General features: G+C 41.9%; 2 protein-coding genes across 5 annotated transcripts in view; one reads left to right on the forward strand and one right to left on the reverse strand.

The window, feature by feature from the left end:
• Positions 1–3,602: 3,602 nt before the first annotated feature.
• Positions 3,603–6,333, forward strand: LOC104115490 (uncharacterized). 4 transcript variants are annotated; one of them, XM_070174963.1, is made up of 9 exons: positions 3,603–3,707; positions 3,891–3,965; positions 4,055–4,168; positions 4,255–4,525; positions 4,599–5,212; positions 5,319–5,378; positions 5,612–5,695; positions 5,797–5,904; positions 5,986–6,333. In XM_070174963.1, the coding sequence occupies exons 2-9, from the start codon at positions 3,903–3,905 to the stop codon at positions 6,292–6,294; spliced, it is 1,623 nt and encodes a 540-aa protein (XP_070031064.1). In that variant the 5' UTR covers positions 3,603–3,707; positions 3,891–3,902; the 3' UTR covers positions 6,295–6,333. The 4 variants fall into 4 exon arrangements, with proteins under 4 accessions (XP_070031064.1, XP_070031065.1, XP_070031066.1 ...); XM_070174964.1 differs by lacking the exon at positions 3,603–3,707 and adding an exon at positions 3,797–3,815; XM_070174965.1 differs by lacking the exon at positions 3,603–3,707 and having other exon boundaries at positions 3,822–3,965; positions 4,599–5,043; positions 5,113–5,212.
• Positions 6,334–6,680: 347 nt separating this feature from the next.
• LOC104115491 (AP3-complex subunit beta-A) overlaps positions 6,681–22,674 on the reverse strand; it is a 32,958-nt gene continuing 16,964 nt past the window's right edge. The window contains exons 8-11 of the mRNA XM_009626144.4: positions 10,563–10,763; positions 8,725–9,731; positions 7,810–8,079; positions 6,681–7,260 (exon numbers count right to left, since the gene is read on the reverse strand). Of these exons, the coding sequence (XP_009624439.1) occupies positions 6,903–7,260; positions 7,810–8,079; positions 8,725–9,731; positions 10,563–10,763 (1,836 nt within the window). The 3' untranslated portion in view covers positions 6,681–6,902. The remainder of the gene's footprint in view (positions 7,261–7,809; positions 8,080–8,724; positions 9,732–10,562; positions 10,764–22,674) is intronic.

Raw genomic sequence — 22,674 nt, forward strand, 5'->3', positions numbered from 1 at the left:
TCTACGTGTTATGATTCCAAGTCATGATTTATGTGGAAAATTATTTTGCCAAATTATGTAGAGATTGTGATTGGGGTTACACCTCCACCCGCATATATTGGGGTGAGGCGGCCGGGCCACTTTGTGTATGATTTTGGTATTGTTGTTGCACCACCACCCATATATATATATATATATATATATATATATATATATATATATATATATATTGGGTGAGGCGGCATGGCCGCTTTGTGTAGGTATTGGTATCGTTGATGCACTTCCACCCGCATATATTGGGGTGAGGCGGCGGGGCCGCTTTGTGTGAAAATGGGTATTGTGTTTACACCTCCACCCGCATACATTGGGGTAAGGTGGCAGGGCCGCTTGAGTAGAGTTTTAGTATTGTGTTTACACCTCCACCCGCATACATTGGGGTGAGGCAGCGGGGCCGCTTCATGTGAAAATGGTTACAGAGGATCTCATCTTGAATTCTATAAAAGTTAATGATGCTTTGGTTTAAACGGCTATCTATGCTATTCTATTGTCGCCTTGATTCATCATATTCATACTGTATTGCCGAGTTCTTAAATTGGTGTTTGGTTTTCATACTAGTACTATTCGACATGTACTAACATCCCTTTTGCCGGGGGCGCTGCATCTTTAATGGATGCAGGTGGTTCCACAACGGACGATACTGACCAGTGATAGCAGTGCTCATTCTTCCCAGCTGACTTGGTGAGCCCCATCTCATTCCGGGGTTGTGCATCTTTTGTTTCTTATGTGTTTTGAGGTATAGCCAGAGCCTTGTTGCCGGCACTATCATTGTACTCTTTGGTATTTTTAGAGGCTCTGTAGACTAAGTGTGGGTTGTGTATGGGTGTTGGGAATGTTAAACTAGTTGTGTTGTGATTAAATCACTTGTTCCACTTTGAAGCATGAAGGGGGTGTGTGTGTGTGTGTGTGTGTGTGTGTGTGTGTGTTTGAGAATTATTAAATGAGGTAACTAATGAAATAGTTTAGTATTATGTACATGATCACCTTATTGTCTAATTAACAAAAATATGTATTATCCTTATTCATGGATGAGTTGGGTAGAAGAAAATTTAACAGGCTTGCTCGGCCGGGTTCACTCGGTTGAGCGCCGGTCGTACTCCCCGATTTTGGGGCCTGACATAAAGGGAGTAAGGGCTTAATATTAAAAGAGGAATCCTAATAATACCTACTCGGGAAAGAAGTCTCACTATGGGAACAGGCCTCCCAACGGCCCTTCGAGAGCTTGCGCCACGAGCGCTCGGAATATGGCATCTGTGATGCGATACCCTCGACCCACTCCTTAAGTCGAGGGTCAGCGATCGGGACCCGTGCAACGGCTGCACTACCACAAAGCATCGGTAAGAAAAAAAAAAGTAAGTGTAAAATCAATATTCGAAAGTAAGTCATACTTACGTGAGGTATTCCACTTCTCGGGGAATGGCATGCACTCGGCTGGGATTAAGTTTGAAGTCCTCACTCGGACAAAATGGCCTTGCCAGCCCCAATCATGATCCTCATCAATACTTGAGAACGGGGCTTTACTGGCCCAACGCACAAACTTTATCAGTCCCCTCCCCCCTCCCGGAAGATTCGGGGACTGTATAAGCGAAGAAGATGGTCGATGGTGATCGAGCACCCATCGATTTTGTTCATGAAGAACCGGAGGAGGATCACGATCCTCCAAAGCGAAGGATGAATATGACCGAGGCATACCTCGTACCTCTTATAGAAATCTATGATGACCGGGTCCACTGGGTCCAATGTAAAGGGATAAGTGTAAATACTTAGGTATCCCTCGACATGGGTGGTAATGGCTTCATCGGGGTCGGGGATCACTATGTCCTTATCGGCCCAGTTGCAGTCTTTTTGGACTGTAGGGAGGACTTCTTCAGTGATCGAGCAGATGTATCTCGAGACCTCCTCACACCGGCCTTGTATGGAGGACGGTTTTTCAACCTTGAAATCGACGTTGACCGAGCATCCTCCGGGGATGAACATTTTCAAATGGGGGTTCAGGTACTGGTTTGTCGACGGCAGCGCGCGAAACAGTCTCCTCGGCCTCAGTAGCCGGCCGTGAAGTATAAGGGGTTTCTTTCTAGGGAACGATTTTTGAAGTCTTTGCCATTTCTTTAAAAATTGGAGGAAAATCTGAGAAAGGTGTTGAAAGAAAGAAAGTTGAAAGATTGGACTTGATGGCTTAAGATGAAGACGGGTAAAAATTCTTGCGAAGGATCTCGAAAAACCGGAGTAAAAGTGCTAGAAAGTATTGAAATCTTAAAGGTACGAGGGTAGAAGGTTTGGATGTAAAGTTAAAATGAACAAAGAAGGGGGGTATTTACAGTATTTCAGCGGCTGACATGCATTTAATTCCATTAAGACTTGACTGACGAGACGTTTCGGTTGTTTTGTCGTTTATGTCACGGTGCATCAAAGCAACAATCAGAAGCTCATGTCGTTTCTCGTCGTTTACTCTCCGAAAAACGAGGGGACTATCTGTATACGAGTGAAACTGAGCTCATGATGCATCCTAGCCTCCGACAAGATAAGCCAAGCTCGAGACATGGCAACAAGGGACCGAAATCGAGCCAAAGTCCCACTGGACTAGAACCCGGGGGCATGACACCTACCTTCGAGAATATCGAGGTCGTGATCTCGGAATCGGTTCTAGCCTCGAGCGACTTCGAAGAACATTGTCAGATAATCCAGCATAGCCAACAGAAAGCCGAAATATCCGGGACCGGCCGAATATTATGGCGGGGATCTCGGCGCGTATCGATAAGGAGCCGACAATCAATGAATCAGAAGATTTTTTACCTTTTATAGAGTTGTACCTAAAATAGGACTCCCATACTATATAAAGGGGGTCTAATAATTCATTTTGACACATTGTAATATGCACTCAAAAGCAATATATTATTATTTCTCTGTCTTTAAGCTCTTGTTCTTCTGTTTATCGACACCGGTCGTGGTGATCCCGGCTCGAGGGCAATTATTCCATCAAGGCTGAAATTATCCAACTCGTATGGTTTGAATTTATCTTATCTTTATTTACTCAATAGCAACTTAATTTATCGCTTTGTGTCAAGTTAATCCGTGTATCCTTAAAACCAATTACAAATTTAATTGTTATCCGATTTTGAGGATACACAAATTAACAGTTAGAAAAGTGATTATTTGCAAGTTCTTCCCAAACGGAATCCTCGTGGTTGAATCCTTTATCTTCTCCACTCATGTTTCTTTTTCCACTCTGTTTCGTCATTATCGAATTCTTGTGGAATATAAATTCTAAATTGCCATAAGATCAAACTATATAATAGTAGGATTTGTCGGCATTACCGAAACCTTTGTTGTCGAAGAAGATCATAATTGGATTTGTTAAAACCAGTGAAATTCTTCTTAGCTCAGTCGGTAGAGCGCATGGATTTTAAGCATCAATGTTTTTCATTTATTCAAGTAATACCCAGCTCTCCAAAAAAAGTCTCATTAATTTTTCTATTATGCTCGTGATCATGGTACATCACTTTCTTTAAATATAAAATATAAAATAAAAAAAATTAAATTAAAAAAAAAAAAGGGGGTCAAAGCCAGAGGAGTATCGAATTGGCGATGCTCTACCAGACAAACGGTTGAATGTTTAAACAGTTCATGGACATCACGTCTGAGTCACCTCACAATGTCCTTAAAGTTTGTAGGTGAAACTCACGTTCATTCATTTTGGGTTTACTTTTGCATTATCATATATTTAAAAATATGGGGATGCACCAAATATTCACAGATTCTTCCCCCCTCAATTAATTAAGGTCAGTACCCTCTCTTTTATAATAACCGTACCCACGGAATTAATTTTGTGGGATTGGATGGTTTTGATTCAGCAGGTGGGTTGGTGAATGATGAAATTCGAAGACTTGCTGAGCGACGAGAAAGAGAAAAGATTAATTCTTGAAGAAGAGGTTCATTAATTAATACTACAGCAGGTGGTTTAGATTTCTTCTTGTTAGATAGATGTTCATATTCTTAAGTCTTAACTGAATCATAACAGGTTGAAGAACTTGGACAAGAATTAGATGGGCAACTTCAACTGAAAACAGTTCTGCAGTGTGCGTTACAAGGACCTGTTCGCTCTTGTCCCTGCCTCTCTTCCCTCCCCCGCAGGGTATCTATCTATTTTTTTGAACTTATATTATATACACTGACTGACAGAACATTCCATAAAAAATAATTAAGAAATTATATATGTAGGTTCAACATCTGCTTGAAGAAGTGGTTATGGCGGAGGAAGAGATTGTTTGGCTGGAGAGGAAAGTAAACGTGCTGAAGCTGAAGCTGTACAGAGAGAAAGAGTTGGCTGAAAGATGGGAAATGCTGCAGCTCAAACAAGTAATTTCAAACCCAACATTACCTCCGCGACCGCCACCAGTCAAAGATATTGAATCACAAAACTATCAACAACTCAGAAAACAATATAGAATTCGAAGAGCCTCTGCCTTGGACTTCCACACCATTTCTTCTGGTAAAGCTAATTCTCTGCTATGGGCCTGAAATCATTGAGCATACCTTTAACACTATCAATTTTTTGGGCGCAGAGGAAATCGCTGAGAGTAGTTCCAGAGGTTCGAGAAGCCGCAGACACCATAGCCAACCAGATATGGAAATAGAAAATGAGAAGCCAAATAAGCTGTCGGAAGAAGTAATTAAATGCTTAATAAGTGTATATCTCAAGTTGAACAAAGCATCACTGGAGAGCAAAGGTTCATCTACTGCTGTTGTCAAACAGTCTCTAATTTCCTCCAAGAAACCCAAAAGCAGCTTCATATGCAAAACCTCATTAAATTGTACGACAGCAGCAGCAGCAGCACCCACGTTTACATTCAATGATTACGCGTCAAATCTTGATCCTTACGGGATATTGCTAGACACTGATGGAAGTCAAAGAGAGATTGGATCATATAAGAATTTCATCCAAGTCTCAAGAACTTCTCTCAACACAAGCCATATATCTGAATGTCTTCCGGAGATGGGAAAGTTGAGGTACTTTTCAAGATTACTTCATCATTCTCGTCAACCATACTACATCATTCTTTGTTTGAAATTTTATAGGTCTATGGTGCATAAACTTAGCAGTGTGGACATAACTTACTTGACCTACAAGCAGAAGTTGGCATTCTGGATCAATGTCTATAACGTCTGCATAATGCATGTACTGTAAGACATGAAAAGAGATTTTGAAAAAGTAATAGAAAATCCCCCCAAATTGATGCATGACAAACACTGATAATGTAATTCATTATTTATGCTCACTTCAGGCATTTCTGCAACACGGTTTGCCCTCTACAGAGGAGGAACAGCTGTGTCTCGTGAATAAGGTACGCACATTGTACTCTGAGACAGTTTCTCTAGGTTTCTCATCCTAACTATTTAGTAATCCCTTACTACCAATTTAATAAAACTTAATTTTATTTTGTAGTATTCAGTACCAACTTAATGATACTTGATTCAAACTTTTTAGTTGTAAACTCTGTAAAAGTCAAAGAAGTGGGTCTGCAAAGTTGAATTTTCCAAATTCATGGTAGTTCATGACATGCTTGTATTTTTGCAGGCTGCGATTAATGTTGGTGGTATTGTACTTAATGCATTGGCCATCGAGCACTTCATCCTCAGGCATCCAAGAGACGCTGAACATGTGAGTGCACAGCTCTAGCCAAAGCTTACATGACACTTAAACACTATGAGCTTTCATATCATTCTCTGTCTTGACGAATTCAATCATTTTGGATTTATAAGGGTTTGACAGATGATAAAGAAAGAGTATTGAGGAATACTTATGGTCTCGGGTATCCAGAACCTAATGTCACGTTTTCTCTATGTCGAGGAAGCTGGTCTTCACCAGCAGTAAGTTGATTACAACAACACAACAAAATCTCATAGTGAAATGCAAGTTCATTCAGTCTTAACAATGTTGTGCTGTTGCAGCTAAGGATCTACACACCAGATGAAGTTGTTAATGAATTGGAGAGAGCGAAAGTGGAGTACTTGGAGGCTTCGGTGGGAGTGACAAGTAAGAAGAAGATAGTGGTTCCCAAGCTCATGCAATGGCACATGAAAGACTTTGCCGATGATATGGAATCACTTGTAGAATGGATATACAGCCAATTGCCAAACTCTTGCTCTCTGAAAAGGTCAATGATGGATTGCCTAAGCGGGGAAACGAAATGTCCACTTGCTAAGATGATAGAGGTTCAACCTTATGCCTCAGAATTCCGATACTTACTGCCCTTATAATTGACAGATATACTAATAAACTCAAAGAAGTAACGACCACTTTTTCTGCGTATGCTGCCAATATTTTTTAGTTTCAACTTCAGTTTCCATTATACATTGTCTCACGAGTCACAACCACCTGTTCCACAATTCCCACTCAACGATATTTGTCAAGAGGGCTTTGGCTTGTCTGTTCGGGTTGAGAACTTGGCTAATGTCTCAAGTTTAACCCTAGGGGAAAGCAAGTCTATTTCGGCACCAATAGCTTATTTTGTTTCGGCTGGCAATTTAGAGAATATAGTGTCCCCCTGACTCCTTTTTTCCTTTCTTTTTTTCCTTTGAAAAGTTAAATCTAGAAAGCTCTGTTAAAAACATCACTATTTTTTCTTTCTTTTTTTCTTTTGGGATTTAATAAGTAACACCAATGCATTGATACAAGCAAAGCAACAGAGAACAAACAGTTCAATCCATCTTTACATCTGCAGTAACTTGACTTCATAGGGAGAAAGTCCAATTGTTTGGCCGGCCACCAAGACTACAAACAATACAAGGAAAATATACATCATTAACCCCTTGTGGCCGAAAAATAATCCAATGATCAGTTCATTTCAGATAAAACTAAATTCACATCATAAACGAGCAGGCTCAGTCAAAAAATTCACAACCCTGTTCAAAAAGTTCAGGCCAAAAACAGTCTCTTCACAGTTGACTTTTACTGATGTGTCCAGCGGTTCGGAGCATTTACCTTCAACAGTAATAGTAATTAAACATGGGATTGAGTTGCTTAAGATCTCGCCACTGAATCTAAGCCGTAAACCTGAAGTATCATCGAGGTTGGTACCAACAGGCATGTCCACAGATACAAGAAAAAGATTGGCATTACTAAGCACCTTTAAAGCCAAATTCTCACAGATCACAAGGAAGTTGTCCTTCACTAATGGGCTTTCAAGCTTATTAAGTTCTTCAATATGGTCGACGAAAGTACACCTGTAGCAAGTGATAGGAAAATGGTCAGAAGAGAGTTTCCCGAACAATAAAATGAAGCTAAGCAAACAATGAGAATAAAGTCCATGGAACAATAAATTGTGGAGAACTTCAAATTGTCATCTACACAATCAACTAAAACAAATATTTCTAAGATGGTTCCAGAACCAGAACCAGGCCAGAACTCTTCAAATTGTCATAAATAGAGGGTTATTACTTTCTTTCTTCATTTGTATGACGGTTCCAGAACCAGGCACCCACACACAAATCATGATTAGAGGAATGAGGGCTCAATATTTATCCAGCAATTCACTCATTCTTACTCATATAGAGTCAGAAATGGCATATTTCGGTTGACTTACTCTAACGAAATATCAGTAGGTCTGCAAATAACACAATCGGATTTGGTTTCATAAAAGCGACAATCTCTTGATCTCTCAACACAGACATGAGACACAAAACAATAACCAACCATATTTCAAGGGTTCAAGGTCATAAATAATTGACCTTTACATATACTTCACCAAAGACAAACAAATTATAATAACTGACCTCCTTATATATTCGAACATTCCAGGAAGCTGAGATTCCTTGCTTGAGAACACATCGATTTCCATCAGAAGAGGTTTTAGAAAATACCCAATATCAGGTCTCAACTTCACAGGATACTTCTTGCCATTGCACCACAAAAGCAGCTTAAGGGGCAAAAGATGATGGTGGAATCGGGCCTGAAGTAGTCTCTGCATAATCTGACCTGGCTCCAGCTTAGCAATTTCTTCCATTGGAACTAGAGTGGGCACATCATTAACGGACAACTTGGGACTACAAACAAATATGAACACTGTAAGCGCCCTCACCAGCTTGAAGAAAGACTAAGATGCTATAGCATGACTAAACAGAACGATCTTAATGCAAAGACAATGACAGCATGTGAACAAAGCAGAACATTTCATAGTGATAGAGGAGAATAAGAAATTATTTAAATAAAGGGCCTCAGAATGAGAGATACCAAATGCTACACTTTCAATCATATTAAAGGGTAGCTGACCTTTCAGGAACCTGGAAATCACGTATTGAGATCGTACCAAGTACGTGACTAGAGATGAATAATGTATTGACATTTGTGTATTGGTCTGAGACATGTCTATGATAATATCTATTTTTATCTGGTTGAGTATTTCAGTGAAGGCCTGAAAACTAGTGAAACAATGAACTTTTGACCACTAGTTCATAAAGCAACAAGAAGAAGTGAGGAACTGAAGAAGTGGCTTTCTAGATGAGAAAGAGAGTACCTTCACAAAGGACAGCAGTACTAAAAGAACTATCTTACCGTTACATCTATTTCCTCTTCTCTATCTAGGAAAAGGTTGACTGACATAAGAAATTTCAAAAGGGCATGTTCCAAAAAAGCATTATTGACCATAAACCAAAAAAGTGCATATTGGAAATTGCAAGTGCAACACTAACCTCTCATCTGATGTCAGCTCTTGATCTGAAGATTCTACCCTTATGCCAGAATCTTCTTCAACCAACAGTAAATTTGACATAGCTTCCACTGAACTGTTGCTAAATGAAACCTGTATACAAACAAGCAGAGGAGATATGCTTGACACCTCTGATGAAAATGTGTATTCCACACTCAAACCATTTCCATTTGCAGGATCTAACAAAGTGTAGGATTTACGTTTAACTCTGCTACTAATATCTCCAATTGAAATTCTGGCCAATGATTGACAGACATTATTCAATTCTACCAAATTGTGGGTAGAACAAGGATTGTCATCCAACCATGAGTCAAGAGCTCTTTTAGTCATTAATTCCCCAAGATCGTTGGAGTCAGAATTTTGATTAAACCTTTGTCTGGGCTGATTCTCATGAGCATTGCCACTATCTGAAAGATGAATCAGTGGACCACCGTGCTCATCATCATCACTTACAGACCCACTCCCATGGCTACCTTGAGTTCCACTTGAACCAGTTGGAGAATTGTAACCAGATGTGCTTTCTTCATTTAGTGATCCAGATACAGTGTCAGCATCATCAGTTTCATACGATTCGCTATGAGTGGCTCCATTCCCTGGTTGCTTCAAATCTTTTACCATATTGGATTCCTGAGCAGTGTCATTGTAAAAACTACATGGCTGTGGGAGATGTTCATATCCTGGAGCAGCATGAAGAACCATCTGTGAAAGAGATCCAGGAAGATAAAACCGATAAGCTAATGGTTCTGAAGAAATGGGTTTTGTTTCTCTCCCAAATAAATGCCCTGCAAGTACATGCAATGTGCTGTCAGGAGCTGCTTGGAAAGCTGATTCTTCCAACTCGTGAGTGCCTACATAGTGGGCCAGGAAATTCCGTAGAAGACGTGCACGGTCGCGGATATCGTAGCTCAAGTCACATTTAGCTAGTTCAAGTACGTAGTTTAATAGTGTCTTGAAGGTTGACAGTGCTTCCCCTTTTGCTTGTAATAAGACCTGAAAATAATACAAGCCTATTGTTATTAAATAAGACAAGGTTCCTGAACTATCAATTTGAGGTTCATGAAATCCAGCCATTGACTAATCAAAAGAAATTCTTTCATTAAAGACTCAGATTAGTTGCACATTTGGATAGCATCTCTTCCTCTATGAATACAGGAGTTTACGGCAATATCTAACCTTGTACTTTCAAAAAGCCCATATATCAAATCTAAGAGCAGAATAAATTTCAATATGGGAACTCAAGAGTATGTCAGTTCAGACACATCTCATCAATCATATCCTAGGGCAGACTAATCATATAAAAGAGTGCTTGAAAGTACAGCCAAACACTCCTGGTAATAAAGATACTCTCATAACTATCGTTAGTAAGTCAAAAAGATACATGTCATTTTAATTTTGTTGGATGCTTATGTAGACTTACAAACACCATACCGTGTTCTATATATAACAGAATTCGCATCTCATTTCAAGCATCTTCATCATAAAAAATGGAGTAACTACCAAAAAGAATCATCACCAACAGTGGAGATGAGGTTCCTATAATGTAAAATGTGCTTCTCAATAACAATTGAAGGCATTAAACAGTTCGCTCACCTTCTCCGCTGTTTGATTAAGATTCACTTTTCGTCTTAACAACGCAAAGTACAGCCATGGGCAAATATTCCACTTAAGCCAAGAACATGAAAGGAATATAATTATGACAAAAGAGCAAGATTTTTCCACAGTTGAAAAGCAATACAATTATGATAAGTGGAAGATTACATCAAGAAATATTTGACCTAGAGGCTCGTTGAGGAAAAACAAAAGCAATTTGTAGTTATCTACCTTGACCATGGCATTAAGAATCTGGAGCTTTGTTTCAGGTGCTTCTGAAGAAAAGGTCCACGCAAGATACTTGAGAACTGTGGGTAGCACCTTTGGAATTATATGTCCCATGGAGTTATACTCGCCCAACATCCAAATAATTATAGCACGTGCACTTGGTACTCGGATAGAATCCAACTTACGTGCCAAATGAACAATTACCTTTGTCAAAAGAAGTGAGTGAGTAAGTTCTATATCATAATTATTGTATATATTTCATTTTTTCTTTTTGGGGTTTCCATAGGTACATTAATCACTATATGCAGGGAGGGTATAAAGAATGTATGTAGCACCTATCATTAGCAAGGTATAAGTAAAGGTGTTACAGCTAGAAAATAAAATATGAACTAGAAACAGTTCTAAAAAATGAAATATCTGTAAGTATTGCATTTAAGGCGTACCAATACTAGCCCTGAATTTTGGTAACCTGCAATACATCCACATGGTGCTTACTGATGTATTGCATTAGGATTCAATTCCGGCTCAACCCAAACTGAATGGTCAAATTCTCATGCATTTCAAAGGTTGATGTTTAGCCCAGCAAGTGGACTTTGGGGATGTGAATGATTTGCAATTCAAATGATTATCTTACTTTAGATATTAAAAACACAATCAAATCAGAATTTGGGGATAAGAATAGTAGCTAAGTATATATTTCTCTATCCTCTAATGAACACGAGAGTAAATTATTAAACAAGACATAATTCTTTACTTCAAATTACACCTAAGTGCTTTAGTTTTAATTTAATTAAATTCCAAAGTTTCTTGCTTTTTTTTTTCCTCAGAAGCATCTTTGCAACTTCTAAATACTCATAATTCCGCAGGTTGAGTGCTCTTAGACTTTGTCAGCTCCTTCCACTTTGAGTAGGAGCATACTTTTGTAACCTTTGCATCCCCTGGATGCTTTTCGCGAATAATAGTTTACATCTGATCAATAATTTAAAAGAAAATTGGGCAGGATGATTTACAATCATAACCACACTTAACATTGACCCAATCCATTTTGACGCAAATGTCGTATTGGTGGGGTTGCACCCATGACCTAGTCCATTCTTAACATGCCCAACACACCCAATTGACACCCCTAATTAGTAATTGCATTATATTCACTATCACTGACAGTTATAGAAAGCAAAACCCAAGAGTGACCCTCATACTGGAAATACCAAGTTAAACTTAATAATAGAATAACATAAATTTAAAACATAAAAGAACACTGTAAATATAAGTAAAGGAAGGGGCACCTTTAAAATTGCAACAACACAATGTTATCAAGCCAAGGACTGAACAATTGAAAGTGTATTAAAGATCATGTTAGCGGAGTGAAATAGAAATAAGCTATGCTTCAGAACAAAAAATGGGTTATTAGGAACTGCAAGTCGTTGGTCGTTTGTAGAAAAGAAAGGGCGCTTAGATACTTGAAAATTATTGAGTTGCAAAGAAGAAAAAAGAAATCAATAAGATTGAATAATAAAACGAGAGAGAACAACAATAACAACAACAACAACAATCCAGTAAAATCCCACTAATGGAGTCTGGGGAGGGTAGTGTGTACGCAGACTTTACCCCTACCCCGAAGGAGTAGAGAGCCTGTTTCCGAAAGACCCTCGGCTCAAGAAAACAAAAAAACAAAAGGACAAAAGGAGACAATATTAGTATCACCACAGCAATCATAGGAAAAATAGGAACACCATGAAATCCAGAAGAAAGATGCAAAGCAAAAGCGATAGGTAGTAAATAGGACCTGCACTGAAAAGCGAAATAGTAAGACACAACATTGCCACTTGCTATCTTAGACAAAAACCCTACCTGGCTAGTCCCACAATGGTACGAGGTAAGGCAAGACTCAACTACCTCCTAACCTACAACCCTAATACTCAACCTCCACATCTTCCTATCAAGTGTCATGTCCTCCGAAATCTGGAGCCTCGTCATATCCTACCTGATCACCTCTCCCCAATACTTCTTAGGCCGCCCTCTACCTCTTCTCGTGCCCTCCACAACCAGCCGCTCACGCCTCCGTACCGAAGCATCTGGGCTTCTCCTCTGAACATGACCGAACCATCTAAGCCTCGCTTCCCGCATCTTGTCATCAATGGGAGCCACTTGTACCTTCTCCCGAATATCATCATTCCTAATCTTATCCTAGTGTGCCCGCACATCCACCTCAACATCCTCATTTCTGCTACTTTCATCTTCTGGATATGTGAGTTCTTAACGGGCCAACACTCAGCCCCATACATCATGGCCGGTCTAACTACCGCTTTATATAACTTACCTTTGAGTATCGGTGGCACTCTCTTGTCACACAGGACTCCAGATGTTAACCTCCACTTCATCCATCCTACCCCAATACAGTGTGTGACATCCTCGTCGATCTCCCCTCCCCCCTGGATAACCGAACCAAGGTACTTGAAGCTGCCTCTACTCGGGATGACCTGTGATTCAAGCCTCACATCCACGCCCACTTCCCCCGGCTCAGCGCTGAACTTACACTCCAAGTATTCCGTCTTCGTCCTACTCAGCTTGAAACCCTTAGACTCAAGAGCCTGTCTCCAAACCTCCAACCTCTCGTTAACACCGGCTCGCGACTCATCAATCAAAACTATGTCATCGGCGAATAGCATGCACCATGGCACCTCCCCTTGAATATGGTGTGTTAACGCGTCCATCACCAGGGCGAATAAGAACGGACTGAGCGCAGAACCTTGGTGTAACCCCATTACAACCGGAAAATGCTCAGAGTCGCCTCCTACTGCCCTAAACCAAGTCTTAGCCCCATCATACATGTCCGTAATCGCCATAATGTAGGAAACCGACACACCTTTTGCCTCCAGGCATCTCCAGAGAACTTCTCTAGGAACCTTGTCATACGCTTTCTCTAGGTCAATAAACACCATGTGCAGATCCTTCTCCCTCTCTCTGTACAGTTCCACCAACCTCCTAACAAGGTGTATAGCTTCTGTAGTCGAACGACCTGGCATGAACCCGAACTGGTTGTCGGATACAGACACTGTCATCCTCACCCTCGCTTCAACCACCCTCTCCCACACTTTCATGGTATGACTCATTAATTTGATACCCCTATAATTGTTACAACTCTAGATATCACCTTTGTTCTTATACAATGGAACCACCGTACTCCACCTCCACTCATCCGGCATCCTCTTCGCCTTAAAAATAACATTAAACAACCTAGTCAACCACTCCAAACCTGCTCTCCCCACACACTTCCAAAATTCCACCGGAATCTCGTCTGGCCCGATCGCTCTGCCCCTACTCATCTTACGCATAGCTCCCACGACCTCCTCAACCTCGATACGCCTGCAGTACCCAAAGTCACGGTGACTCTCGGAAAGCTCCAATTCGCCTAGCACAATATCCCGATCACCTTCTTCATTCAGAAGTTTATGAAAGTAAGTTTGTCATCTCCTCTTAATCTGGGCATCTTCCATTAATACTCTACCATTTTCGTCTTTGATGCATCTCACTTGGTCCAAATCCCGAGTCTTCCTCTCTCTCAACTTGGCCAGCCGGAATAACTTCTTCTCCCCGCCTTTTTTCCCCAGTTCCTCGTACATACGACCATAAGCCGCAGTCTTAGCTTCCGTGACCGCCAGCTTAGCCTCCTTCCTAGCTGCCTTATACCTCTCCATGCACGCTCGCCTCTCCTCCTCACCTATGCTCCCCACTAACTTCAGGTATGCCGCCTTCTTCGCTTCCACTTTACCTTGGACCATTTTATTCCACCACCAGTCTCCTTTGTGCCCACCAGAGACGCCCGTCGAGACCCCTAACACCTCTCTCGCAGCCTCCCTAATACAGTCTGTTGTCGCCGACCAAATAGTGCTCGCGTCACCACTGCTCGTCCAAGCTCCCATAGCCGACAACCGCCCCTCCAACTCTTGGGCTTTATCCTTAGTTATCCCCACCTGATTCTCGGTCTTCCTCGAGTAGACCTTTTCCTCCTCTTTAACATAATATCAACGTCCATCACCAAGAGCCTATGATGCGTCGCGAGTATCTCACCCGGAATCACCTTGCAATCCTTGCACAGCCCTCTGTCATACCTCCTGAGGAGGAGATAGTCAATCTGAATCCAAAAGCCTTAGCGAAGTCCAACATCGATGTACCTCCTCCGTTCCTCTCCCCAAAATCGAAGCCTCCATGCACCTCGACATAACCACTTGCGGTCGACCCAATATGCCCATTGAAATCCCCTCCTATGAATAGCTTCTCAGCAGGCGGAACCTGGCGCACAATCTCATCTAACCCCTCCCAGAAGCGCCGTTTAACCTCCTCATCTAGGCACACATGCGGCGCATAGGCGCTAACGACGTTTAGGGTGCACTCTCCAACCACCAACTTAATAATCATCAATCTATCATTCACTCGTCTAACCTCAACCACAGACTCTGTAAGTTCCCTGTCCACCAAGATGCCCACTCCATTCTTACCTTTCTGGACTCCAAGTACCAAAGTTTATACCCGTCTGCGTCCTTCGCCCTCGACCCTACCCACCTTGTCTCCTGGACACACGCTATATTGACCCTCCTCCTCTGGAGGATCTTCGCCAACTCTATAGACTTACCCGTCAATGTACCTACATTCCATGACCCAATTCTCAACCTACAGACACCTTTGTTCCCTTTACCTCTCTTGCCTCTCGCCCACCCCCTAACTCCTGCCCTACCTTCCGCCCCACCCCCCGTTCCCCCGAGGACATGACCTCACTCGACCATCCCAGACCACGGCCACTATACCTACGGCAGAGTAAGGGGAATCACTATCACACACAATATAACAGACCAAACCAGAAGAAGACAAGTTGCAACTACAGGCACACTAATACGGTGAATAAACTAATACGAACTAAGATGACAGCAATTTAACTAACACAACAAAGGGAAACAGGAAAACGGGAGGTACCAACTCCCGCGAGTAGAACCTTAGAATTGACTTGGATAAAAGGATAAAAGGCAGCTGACCCAATATTAACAAATAGCAAATTCTAAGCAAGAACAATAGAACCTGAAGTCACAACGAGTGCCGAGAAAGGTGTTGTCCACAGCAGCTATATTTTGGAAGTTCCCGCCCGCTTCGCCCGAGGCTCGCTGGAAAATTGTCTCGGCCGCCGCCGCTAGGCTAGGTCAGTGCACTAGAAAATAGGAGGACGGGGGTGGAAGAGACGAGGTATAGGGGAGAGAAAGAAAGGAGAAGAAGAAAAGGGAAATATAAAGGGGGAGGAAAATATGCGACAAAATCAGCTACCCAACAGTAAAAAAAATAGAAAATTATCACATAACTACTGGCAGTTTGGCTAACTTTGCTCTCACATGCCACAAAGAGGGTGAAATCACTCCCCATGCCACTTGGCACTCTAGGGGGTTTTAAATACGAAAATTATAGTCTAGAGAGTATTGTGAAGACCTAATAGTTTAAGTATGACAGTAACAACACACGTATAGTTTGGGGGGTTTTAATGTATTTTCCTGCCAAGGTTCTCTATCATCTAACTACAAGGTTTGCACTGTCACTTTTAAAAATCAAGGTTTCTTTTAGCTATCCAAGACAAGCACTTAAACAACAAGAATAAATTGCAGTGAAGCCTATGTAAAGTTCCTTCACAGAAGGAAGAGCTTTCCCTTTGCCACTACAGACCCAATTTGTAGGTTCTTTCTTCTCAATGAGATCAATTTGCATATACAACATGGGAGTGGTTGAAGCGGTTTGCTAGCATATGGCCATATCCTTTGGTTATAATAAAGAGGAGGGGAAATTTTTTAAGCGAGAAGAGAGTATGGAACTGAGAAAAAAATGAAGGAAAGGAGAAGCATGGGATCATCAGAGGCAGTCGAGAACTTAAAGAATTGCATAATCCAGTAAACTTTCGTAGAGGATAAGTAGGTGAACAAGGGAATAGTGTAGCATGTCAATTGTGCCAGGTAAGCTTTGCTAGTGTCTTTTGGTGAAGGATTCTGAACTATGGTTCATTTTAGCTTTGTTTGTGCTGGTGTAAGGTACCAAAGTTATGCATTAAACAAGCATATAAAAAAATGCATTTTTACTTGACATAAAGGATTCCTCGCTCATCCCCTTTTTCGGTCTTCTCGAAGTCCTTGAGACAAGTTTGGCCCATCTTATGTAAGCATAGTCATTGAAATTCACAAGACATCCATGTGAAAACTCACTGCATATTTTTGCTTCACAATTCAGGGAAGAGGATGAAGGTTAATTGATAGCTCATGTTGCCATCTCAAAGAAAAAAGTTATGTGGATTTTACATGTAAAGTTTCTACCCGTGGCTCAGCATACATGCAAGGATGCTGACATTTCCCGTGCCACTTGTCACTACGGCCCTTAAGTAGAGTTCTTCTCTAAACTGTAAACTTTTTGTTTAATAAGTGTTTCTCTAAATTCCAATTAGAACTCAGATTAAAAGTACCATGTCAGAAAAAAGTTAACAGTGTTTTGAATTTCTGCAACATATTTAAAAGAATTTTTTGAAGTCCACATGAGAGAGGCAATACAAGTCCATTAGCAACTTCGTCCTCCGAAGCACTACGCAACATTACCCATTAAAAGACTCGTAAGATGATAAGCAGTCTCAAATGCTGCCTTAATAGCCAAATAAATGTAACGACCCGATCGGTCATTTTGAGCTTTAGCACTTCATTCGGAGACCTTAAGTAGCTTCACATTATGCATTATGACTGGCGTATATGGTTGGTTTCGATTTTCAAGAGGTTCAGAGTTGATTTGGGAGAGTAATTCTCATTTCAGAAGCTTAATGTAGGAAGAGCTCACCAAGGTTTGATTTTTGAGTAAACGATCTCGGATTCGTATTTTGATGGTTCTAATAGGTTCGTATGGTGATTTTGGACTTAGGCATATGTTTAAATTTGGATTTGGAGGTTTCTAGGTTGATTTAGAGGTTTCTAGGTTGATTTGGCCCAAATTGTCGAAAGTTGAAAATTTGAAGGTTTGGAAAGCTCATAAGTTTGATCGGGAGTTGACTTTGAGGCTATCGGGGTTGGATTGTTATTCCGGGAATTAAAATAGGTCGGTTTCGTCATTTGGGACTTGTGTGTAAAGTTTGGGTTCGTTCCGGATTGGTTAGGCTTGAATCGGACGCTTGGTTTGAAGCTGGAAGCTTATGAACTTAAGAGATTGATCTTGATAGACGATTTTTTATTTTGATGTTAATTATGGTGTTAAGAGCCTTTGGATAAGTTTGGATAATATATTAGGACTTGCTGATATGATTGGACGGGATCCCGTGAGGCTCGGGTGAGTTTCGAGGTGGTTTCGGGCCACTTTGGGTTGTATTGCATTGCTAATTTCTGGTGTTCTCCTAATGAGCATCGCGATCACGGCAGGAACTCCGCGATCGCGTAGGGTGTTTTTGGGTGTTGTTTATTTAGTTCATCGTGTTTGCGATTAAGGACCCGCGTTCACGTAGTGTTGGGGCAAGAAGCATCGAGTTTGCGTTACGACATCGCATTCGCGCAGTTGAGGTGTCAGGCGGGGCTTTGGCCTTCGCATTCGCGTGGGCAGCATCGCGTTCGCGTTGACCTAGGCAGTGTAGGTCATCGCGTTCGCAGTAGAGGCTTCGTATTCGCGAAGCGCAACTGGAGCTGGGACCTGTTTGGCCTTCGCGATCGCGAGGGGTCTTCCGCGATTGCGTAAGGTACTGCTGGGCTAAGTTGCTCCGACATGGCAGTTTAGGTGCCGCACCCGTGTCGACACGACACTAGTATGGGTATGGGTATGGGATTCGTACCGGATCTGGTCAAACAATTTTGGGTACTTTGACCACGACGGACGAAAAAATTCGAGACAATATACAATTTAATTCCCGAAATCAAAACCAAAACTAGGGTAAATTTGAAGAAAATAGGAAATCAATCCTCTACTTATCTACAACTTGAGAATAAAAAAGAAATCCACACTTTACAAGCTACACATAAGTATTCCACAAAATTTCTCATAATTTAGAAATATTTTTTATATTTTTATTTTTTTTAATTATTTTTAGTCGGATCCCCGCACCCGTATTGGTACTAGGATCAGTATCCCCGAATTTTAGAATTTACATCTAGAAGGATCCAACCTCTAGATCCGCACCCGTGTCGGACACCTGCACCCGTGTCCGAGCAACTTAGCTGCTGGGTAGTGTATTTAAATTGCCTTTTTCGGGAATTTGCCCAATATTTTATATTTTGAGACCTAGACTTAGAGAAGAGAAGATTTTGAAAAGCAATTTCATTACTACATTGAAGGTAAGCAATTTTCACTTGGATTTGGCTTTACATCTTGACTGTCCATGGATTTCTACACCTAAAACTTAGAATTTTAAAAGAAAATTTGGGAATTTTGCCTACCCTTTAAGAGAGTGTATTTTGGGAATTTGAGTACTGATTTGGACCCGATTTAGAAAACTAATTACATATTTGGACTCGACAGGTTATGGGACATCGGATTTTGGTATTGGTCTCGGATTTCGGGCACGTTGGCCTAGGTTGACTTTTGTTGACTTTTGGGAATTTATTCAAAGATCGAAGTTTTATAGATTAGGATCGCTTTCTATGGCAGTGTTGACTTCCTTGAATGATGTTTAGCTTGGATTTGCGCGATTGGAGAGCTAGATGGAGGTTTTAATGCGATTCAAGATTCAAAGATAGCCCGGATGAGGTAAGTATCTTGCCTAAACTTAGTTTGAGGGTAATTTCCCTGTGGCCTATGGTATTTGTTATGTGTTGGGGTGATGTATATGCGAGGTGACGAGCGCATTGCTACGGGCTGCCTTTGTTGACTCTCGGCGCTCGTAACGGTGCGCGCCCCAAGCGGGTTGTGCGAGTGTCACTAACACCTATTCGCCCAAAGCGGTTGTTGGTGCGGCACACGTGCCAACGCCCATGTGCTAGCTCGGCATCTGCCTCGCATAGCACTCAAACTCGCAAGAGCTTGCCCCATGCTATGGGCTCTAAGCCCACTTGTCCGGCATGGATGTTGAGGGACTCACCTTCCTTTTATTGCAACCCTTAAGATGGCTAGCTATGTCATTGAGGACGATGACGACTTTGAGTGGAGCAGAATGTTACGGGCTACTTTTGTTGACTCTCCGCGCCCGTAACGTTGTGCACCCCAAGCAGGTTGTGCGAGCATCAGCCGTGTTGGCGGCACCGTGCTGAGGATGAGCTTCAAGAAGGAGCATCAGGCAAAGGGACTTTTCGGGAGGCAACGACCATCTAGACATGTTGTATTGCATGTCCTAAGAGTGCCAAGGAAGTATAGCAAGGACTTGGGAGGAGCCCAAAGGGTCTAGCCTATGGGCGACGGCCGGGTGCTTGCCATGAATGTCAGCACCACACATTTTCAAGTTATGGATGGAATATAGGGATTTCGGCTGCAGGCCTTGTTCCTAATATGTCCTTATATATGCTTACCATGTTTGGCGTCATTTGGAGTTCGTTTACCTATGGGCTTGACTTAGCCAAGTTCAGTGGCATTGTTGTAATTAACTGAATCTTGCGAAAGCTATTTCTTTCCTCGGATATGGGAATGGGATGAAACTTCATGGAAGTATGAAGGAAGTCAAGACAAATCATTGAGAACAAATGGCGCCTCATTCGGAGTTCGGAGTAAAGAGAAAGGTCCATTATGATACGATTCTCTAGCCAAAACATGTCAAGTGGGGAAACATGGGCTTTTTCTTTTTAAGCATATATAAGGGGGGCAGAGGCGTTGAATGCTCCGCCAGCCTCCCATGCGCGTGCTACAATCAAGCCACACCAAGTGAGCAACCTTGAGAGGGAACCTCAAGGGCCTGCATAGGCATCTCTAAGGAGTGTCCAAGGTATCCACATGAGTTAGGGAACTCTATAGACGGCGCCACGCCTCAGGGCTAGCGTTGGGCGCACAACTAGTGCCAGAGGCTTGACATATGGAATGACTAGGCCCTGCAGGCTACTTTAGGGAAGGATAAAGACCTTTGTGCCGATTGGACACTCGAGGCACCACTCTTAAGAGCCTCGTACGTTAGGCCTAGACATACAGTCGTGGGGCGAGGCTGCACTATGCGGGATGGAAATATGTTGCGAGGGCTATGCTTGGCAATGCCATATGACAACAATAGGCATCTTATGAAAGACGCACATGACAAAGGCCAAGGATTGAAGGTTTCCCTACTCGGGCGAAGCACAGCCACGTGCCAAAGAACAAGGCAAGTGTCAAGCTTGAGGATTGGACTGTGCGCGCGAGAGCGACGCTCAGTGCCAAGCGAGGGACAAACATGTCCGTAGCAAAACCCCAGGTGTGTGCAATGTCAAGACCCAGCTTATGAAATGCGCCACAGGAATATGTCAACAAGACAAGACCGAAGCCTTGGCATCAAACGGCGGCACAGGAGAAGCTAAGCCTCTGAAGCAAGCTTCGATATAAGCACAGGATCGTGCTAGAAAACCTGGGATAAGAGAAGGTTGGCTTGTAGTCATGTGGGACTACGGGCGCCGCACGGGCTATTGGAGTGTCGTTGACGCTTTGGAGGAGTCGGCCCGTGCCAGTATATGCGTGCGCCATGGTTATTCATGATTTGGGTAGTTCTTAGGCCATTATATGCCTTATTTTGCTATCATGCTTCTTTGATATCATGTTTTCTCCATTTGTATGACTACGTGAGCTATCATTCGTGCTAGAAATCATGTCTAGGTTGTTTGCATACTTGTTGAGGCATGATGGGGCTATTTTTGAAATGTTGAGCTATTTGCCTTAGTCATAGTCATATTTTCCATGCGCCGCGTGTTATATCGTTGTCTTTGTACACTTTTGATATGTTATCTCATATGTTGTTGGTGTCCTTGTAGTACGTAGGTATATTCTGTGTGGTATATTGTATAATGTTTCTGTGAGATGTTAGCATATGGAGACTTGAGCGGATTGATGACTGATCTTAGCAATAGAGCCGTGTTGGTATTAATATTGAGGTGATGCGTACGCCAGGCCCCATATTGGGCTGATTAATATTGATCGATGACTTAATTCTGATAAGAGCTTGGGCCATGACCCGCCCCTCCGGAGTCAGGTAATAACCGTGGGCGCAGGAACACGGGTCATATATGTGCTTGGTGAGGGAGGCACCCATACACTGCTAGTGTGTGTATGTGTGTGAGAATCCATGGGCATTGAGCCAGGCATCATCAGCGTGCTGAGAGTATGATTGAGGGGTACTTTGTGCCAGGTACTATGAATGTGCTGAGATTATGTATACTTGATATTTAAACTGTGATTCCTTTGGCATGCATAACTGATATCCATGTAGAGATGTATTATCCCACATGTTGATTGGTATTTGATATCTCTACTTGTTGTTTAGAGCTCGATATTACACTTTTGTTTTTTAAATACCTGTCTAAGTGAATTCTGTGGAAGTTGATGCCTTGACTATTATATCTGAAAAGCATGCCTATTTTTCCTCCTGTTGTGTTAAGCTGAGCCTGTCATTATTTGAGCTGATTTTTTTTATATTCTATTATTCTGTTGTTATTGTTGTTGTTGGCTGTGGAAAGTGAGCATCGGACCTTGCCAAGCTCGTCACTGCTTTCAGCCCGAGGTTAGGCTTGCTACTTATTGGTACATGGGATCGGTTGTACTCATATTACACTATGCACTTCGTGTGCAGATTCAGGTGTTGCTGATCATTATAGTTGCCCGTGAGCTGGATCCAGATTAGCTGGGCGATTTCGAGGTAGCATTGTTGTTCTGTTCGCAGGCCTTTAAGTCCCCTCTTTTATCTTATGTTCTTACTGTTCAATCTTCCAGACAGTATTGTATTTTTTTCAAACTTTGTATTTAGTATTCTATAGAGCTCATGCACTCGGTGACGCCAGATTTTGGGGTGAATTCATTTGTATTGACATTTTAACTTCAGTTATTTATGCCATTCCGCTTTTGAGAATATTTCTTATCATTATCGAAGTTTATTTCCGCATATTTGTTGTTGGCTTGCCTAGCAAGCGGTGTTAGGCGTCGTCACGGCTCCAATAGGATTTTGGGTTGTGACAAGTTGGTATCA

This window comes from Nicotiana tomentosiformis, chromosome 5 (genome assembly GCF_000390325.3).
Source record: "Nicotiana tomentosiformis chromosome 5, ASM39032v3, whole genome shotgun sequence".
Lineage (NCBI taxonomy): Eukaryota > Viridiplantae > Streptophyta > Magnoliopsida > Solanales > Solanaceae > Nicotiana > Nicotiana tomentosiformis.